The 6,683-nt window shown below is 43.4% G+C and overlaps 1 protein-coding gene across 1 annotated transcript; it reads left to right on the plus strand.

The window, feature by feature from the left end:
- Positions 1–706: 706 nt before the first annotated feature.
- LOC114601001 (large ribosomal subunit protein eL31-like) lies at positions 707–1,557 on the plus strand. Its single transcript, XM_028737940.2, has 2 exons — positions 707–926; positions 1,366–1,557. Exons 1-2 carry the CDS (start codon positions 707–709, stop codon positions 1,497–1,499), a joined length of 354 nt encoding a protein of 117 aa, XP_028593773.2. The 3' UTR covers positions 1,500–1,557.
- The last annotated feature ends 5,126 nt before the right edge of the window (positions 1,558–6,683 follow it).

Here is a 6,683-nt window from a genome sequence, read left to right on the forward strand (position 1 = left end):
TGATTGGACCAGTGATGGGGTTGCAATATCTTGAAGAGCAAAAAAGAGGACTGCTCGAGCTGCTGCCGACCTGAACTGGTGAAAGAGCCCGAAAAATCCAGAAATGTGAAAATCCGCCCAGATGGGCATGTTGGCCCCCAAAAGAGGACATGTCCGGGTTTTCCTGGACGTATGGCAACCCTTTAAGTTCAAGCCAAGCTCCCTCTATATATGGACCACAAGCATAGAGAAAGGAGAGTATGGAGAAACTGTTTGCTTTCAATATTGATGTTTCTCCTCCTTGCAGCTACAGCCCAACAGATGGTGCTACTCACATCCCTGATATCTTAGGAGGAAGACGACAGCTGATTGCTACAGCATCAAGTTCAATTAGGCACTTAATGATCTGGACTCTTCCGTTGTGATAACAAATTAGAGAAACAGAAAGAGACCGTGCGCTGCTGTACATATGGGGAAAACACAGCTGAACACGGCAAGGGCACACGGGGAGAAAAATCAAGAGGGAATCTGTGTAGTGAAACTTGAAGCAGCTCCTTTACTCCTCATTAGGTAGGCAGGTTGGTTAGGATTACATGTGTATTTGGGCAAAGCATACTTGGCAAACATATGTATTGATATAAGATCCTAGATGATAAAACAGGAACAGTTACAGAATTATAACTCAAAATGCAATCCCTGGTGCCGTTCTGGTCTGGTCCTGAGCAGGATGACTCCTGCAAAGAAAGATGGTGAAAAGAGGAAAGAACGATCAGCTATCAATGAGGTGTTTATTCGGGAATATACTATAAACATTCACAAACGGATCCATGGCGTGGGCTTCAAGAACTGGGCTCCTCGTGCGCTCAAGGAGATTCAAAAATTTGCAATGAAGGAGATGGAGATTCCTGATGTAGGCATTGACACCCACTTGAACAAGGCTGTCTGGGCAAAATAATAATAATAATAATAATAATAATAATAATAATAATAATAATAATAATAATTTATTTATACCCCACCCTCCCCAGCCAAGGCCGGGCTCAGGGCAGCTAACAAGCAATAATAAAAACAAGTTGAATGAATACAACTTAAAAACAATATTAAAATACAACAATTAAAATATTGAAACATTAAAATGCAGCCTCATCACAGGAGGAGAAAGGAAAAAAGAAAGAGGGGGAGGGAATCAAATTGGCTCCAAGCCAAAGGCCAGGCAGAACAACTCTGTCTTACAGGCCCTGTGGAAAGAAATCAGATCCTGCAGGGCCCTGGTCTCATGAGGCAGAGCGTTCCACCAGGCCGGAGCCAGTGTTGAAAAGGCCCTGGCTCTGGTTGAAGCCAATCTAACTTCCTTAGGGCCCAGGACCTAAGGAAAATTCCTTACTACAAAAGAAGTAAGGAATGTTCCTTACCATATCCATGTGAGTTTATCCAGAAAACGCAAGGAAGATGAGGATCCGCCTAATAAACTGTATACACTGGTCACATATGTGCCAGTTACCTCTTTCAAAAGCCTATAGACTGTTAATGTGGATGAAAACTAATCTTTCATTACAATAAAAATGTTATGACATTAAAAAAAAATGCAATCCCTGGTGCCACATGGTCTACCACTCTCTCATTTGAAGGGACAGCATCACACTTCACATAACCACATGACATCAAACCCCACATTTCATGCCAAATGTGACATACAATGGCCATCATACATGGAATTTGACTTTCTCTCAGCACAGGAAGGGTCGTGGATTGATGGTAGAGCATCCGCCTTGCATGCAGAAGGATGGTCCCAGTTAGAAATTTTCCAGAACTATGTGATGCTACCAGGACCATTGTTGCAACTTGCCTCTACATACACTGGGGAGAAAACTTATATGTGTGGAAGGCAATATAGTCTCACTCACTGTAGTCAGTACTGGAATAAGGCAGTGAAAATGGGGTGAAAGATCTGTGAAGCTTCCCTTCTGCTCCAGTGGAAACTGCATTAATCCATTTCAGATACATTTCCTGCTGCTGGGTTTTTTTGAGGGTGTGCTGTCAACGTACAGGATTGCAGTCAAAACAATGCTAAATTACTGTCCCATCAGCACAATGGCTGTCCCCTCCTCTCAGTGGCGTAGCGTGGGTTGGTGGTGCCCGGGGTGGCCAAGTGTTATACACACATACCGGTGCACTGAGCAGCAGCTCAGCCCGTGCAGGGGTGTGGCATGGGCAGGCATTCCTTCATCAGCCATGAGGAGAAGGAAGTGCCACTCCAGCCATGAAGGCCCAGCCAGGGCCCAGCTTCCCTCCCTGTATCTCTGGAAGGTGATAGGAGTTCGGCCATGCAGCCTTAATGAGGAAGCTTGTTGTGGGGGCACGTGGTTGTGCCCATCTCATAATTTTGCACCCAGGACCACAGCTCCTTTGCCCCCCATGCCACTGCCCCCTCCTCTCCCTGTAAAAAGGTAAAGGTACCCCTGCCCGTACGGGCCAGTCTTGACAGACTCTGGGGTTGTGCGCCCATCTCACTCAAGAGGCCGGGGGCCAGCGCTGTCCGGAGATACTTCTGGGTCACATGGCCAGCATGACAAAGCTGCATCTGGTGAGCCAGCGCAGCACACAGAAACGCCGTTTACCTTCCTCTCCCTGTACATATCCCTAAATCTGTTTTGGGTACCCCTACAATCCTCTGGATCAGATTTGGAGTCCCTGGATGTGCATTGAGGAAAGGAAGGTGAGAAGGTTCCATTGTGCAAACGGACATCGTCCCACTGACAGGACATGTTAGTTGAATACTGCCCAGAGGCACTTTAACCCTCACTAGTGAATCAAAAATTGGCTATCCCACCTGTGCCCTAGGAAGGTTCTGTTTCAAAACACTTCCAGCCAGGTTTAAGTGCAGCCTTAAAAATATTTTAATGTTATGCAATTTATTCTGCTTTGCTAGATAGGGTGGGCTATGGTTTGTCACCATGGATGAATGAAGTAGGCCGAATCAATAAATCTAAATCAATTAAGATTTGATAAGGGCATGTTTTCCCCTGACTTTGGGTTACATTTTTTTTTTTAAAAAAAAGCAGTTTCAAAGCCAATACCATTTTGGTTCATCTTTAATGCAATATCAGCTTTCCCCTTGAGTTGTTAGCATCCTGGAGAAAGAGTTATAAGAAAACCTTTCAGTGAAACACTGACATTACAAATAGAGTGGCCAGATTCAACTAAATGCATACCTAATTTAATTTAAAAGACAGGGCATTAAATTGAGTTACAATACAGCCTCTTGTATATTTTATTTCCACAACCTGATTCCACTGCTACACATTGGTAAAAGCTTTGTGTCCACCTCAAAGTAAGGAAGAAAAGGCAGCCTTCATCATCTCCAGTCATCTCCAGTTCCCTTTGTTACTTTTCAAACCTTTCCTTGTATTCAAAACAGCACCATATGGTGTTACCAATAGATTTTGTGTTTTCCACATTAGCATAGCAGGTGAAGCCTGCAATTTGTGGCCCTTGAATCAGGTTGATTTATCCTGACCTTGGAGCCATCCCTAAAACAATTTGATTGATGGGTTTTTAAAATGTTGTCTTTGACATATTTGAGGTGGTGGACGAGAAAGGGAGAAGCATTGCATCTCCTTTTCCCTTGTCCCCTCTGACCAAGACCAGGCAGGTTTAATAATAATATTATAATAATTTTTTATTTATACCCCGCCCTTCCCGGTTTAAAAAGCGGCTCAGGGCGGCTAACAGCAAATATAAAACATTGATTAAAATGTGACTTTAGAACAGCATAAAACAGCATAGAATACAACATAAAATGCAGCATCAATATCAATAAAATTCAAAAATTCAGGGGTCATTTTTTGGGGAGTGGGAAATATCATTCAATAGACACTGAATGATCACCAGGGCTAACTGACCAAGTTGGTCCTACTAGGGCCAGCAAGGTGACCAGGGGAGAATTTAAATGTGGGGTCCCAGAAAGGGTTTCTTCATAGAAGGCGAAAGGGGAAAGGGAATAGAGGATCAGGCTAATTCAAATTGAAGGCCAGGTGGAATAGCTCTGTCTTACAGGCCCTGCGGAAGGAGATGAAGTCCTGCAGGGCCCTGGTCTCGTGGGACAGAGCATTCCACCAGGTCGGAGCCATCACTGAGAAAGCCCTGGCTCTGGTGGAGGATAGTCTGGCTTCCTTAGGGCCCGGGACTTTTAAGCTATTATTATTCATGGACCTTAGGGTCCTCTGCGGGACATACCAGGAGAGGCAGTCCTGTAAGTTTGATGCTGTGTGGTGCTTCATTACATAAACACATTCTATTAAGGAAAGCTGCTTGCAGAAATTTGTCTGTTGGGATAAAACCATGCTAAAATGTGGATGGGTTTTCATGAGGTCTTTTAAAATGAATGAAAACCAACATGGAACTTTTGAGAACCTAACTTAAGAGTGGAGAGACGGAGAAATGGAGAAAAACCACAATTAAGAGATTCACCCACCACTGCTGATCATACAGGGCTACCATTTGCTTGGAGGAGCCTACACAAATGCAGCCAGCTCCCCATCAGATCTTTGTACAGACCTGGCAAATATGCAACATTGATGGTAAGGCCAGGAGGGCAGTCCTCCTCCCATTCCACTCCATGCAAAGGGTTCACACCTGAAGGAGACTGCAGTGATTTACACAAGCTCCTGGAGCAGGAAGGGCTTAGCGTCATGTCACTGCTGAAGAAAAATGATATAGTGGTCTATTTCCACCTGTAATGACTGTTAGGAAATATCACTTATTTGGGTCAGTGGAGATTCTAATATTGCTCAGTCAGTAAATAGTATTTATCCGTTTTTGGCAATAGTAACCTTAAATATCCGGGACGCTGGTGGCGCTGTGGTCTAAACCACTGAGCCTAGGGCTTGCTGATCAGAAGGTTGGCTGTTCGAATCCCCGTGCTGGGGTGAGCTCCTGTTGCTCAGTCCCAGCTCCTGCCAACCTAGCAGTTCAAAAGCACGTCAAAGTGCAAGTAGATAAATAGGTACCACTCTGGAGAGAAGGTAAATGGTGTTTCCGTGAGCTGCTCTGGTTTTGCCAGAAGCAGCTTAGTCATGCTGGCCACACGACCCAGAAAAACTGTCTGAGGACAAACACCAGCTCCCTCGGCCAGTAAAGCGAGATGAGCGCCGCAACCCCAGAGTCATTCATGACTAGACTTAACTGTCCGGGGTCCTTTACCTTTTTTTAACCTTGAATATGTCACTTCAGAATTATGATTGTACCAAGAACAGACTAGATTTTCAGAAACACATACGGCACCGTCATCAAGAAGAAGAGTGGGAGATTGTATAGATGGATCTTTTACTTCTGTACAAAAAGCCACCACATCAGGGGAGAGAGGAATTAGGCTACAGTTGTTATTCTTGAGAGGCTAGCTTTCTGGGTGCCGATTGAAGTTATCAGGAGTACTGGAAATAGAGAAACGTCAGGAGGATTGATGTCTTTACAGCTGCAATGCAGCCCAACCAAGGAAGATTTAGATCCTCCCAGGATTTCAGAATAATAATAATAATAATAATAATAATAATAATAATAATATTTATACCTCGCCCATCTGGCTTTGGTTTCCCCAGCCACTCGGGGTGGCTCCCAACAGAATATTAAAAAAACGATAAAACATCAAACATTAAAAACTTCCCTAAACAGGGGTGCCTTCAGATGTCTTGTAAAAGTCAGGTAGTTGTTTATTTCTTTGACATCTGATGGGAGGGCGTTCCACAGGGCAAACGCCACTACGGAGAAGGCCCTCTGCCTGGTTCCCTGTAACCTCACTTCTCGAAGTGAAGGAACCTAAGGATGCGTATCCATTCTATGATGTGGAGGAAACCTTGTTTCAATTATTAGCTTGCTCAAAGATTGGAATTTTGACCCCCCAAAATCCATGTATAAATATGATCATTCTGTGTCAGAGGGAAAAATAAATCTATCCATGCTGGAATCAATGTGAACTGAACATTATTCCCTAGTTAACATAGCGATTGGTAGTGCAATTTCACCCAATCACGCATTTTCCACTTTAATTAACTTTAAATGCAAGATCCATCAATACTGAAGTTTATTTCACAACACATTTTCCCTGCTTCTAGACCTTATTGACAGTGTGATCAATGCAATATATCAGAACCAGAGTGAAGATATGCCACTACTGAAACAAGCAGATTGATGATTTAAGACAAAATAATTATTTTCCTCAGTCTTAACTTCAGACTGATTAAAAAGTTCCAGCTAAGAGATCTTTAAATCGCTTTGTTCCCATGGGATTTCTCCACACGCACCCTGCAATCAAAAACACCTTTCCGACTTTTAATTATGGTTTGTTTAACACATATTGCAAGGAAAGCTATGGCTTACAATTGCATGGTTGGATCTTCACCTCTGTCCATAACATTTTATTAACTATAATTCACTAGAATACCAGTAAATATCATGATAGCCACAAAAAAGAAAATATACATCATTGGATTTCAGAGCAACTCAAAAATAGAAGTTTTTGGGAAACAGTCAGCTTGCAATGGTCATTCCAAACAGGGTTGTTATCTGAGTGTGGCATCCTTGTTGGGTTTTGCTCCCCTCATGAAGAAATTGGTTCAGGCAGCCAGAATTCAGCCAGCAGCAACCGTTTTCTTTTCACTCATGCCTTGCATTAGTCTGGGGCACTGAGATGGGAAAAATGGTGAGGA

This window comes from Podarcis muralis, chromosome 8 (assembly GCF_964188315.1).
Source record: "Podarcis muralis chromosome 8, rPodMur119.hap1.1, whole genome shotgun sequence".
Lineage (NCBI taxonomy): Eukaryota > Metazoa > Chordata > Lepidosauria > Squamata > Lacertidae > Podarcis > Podarcis muralis.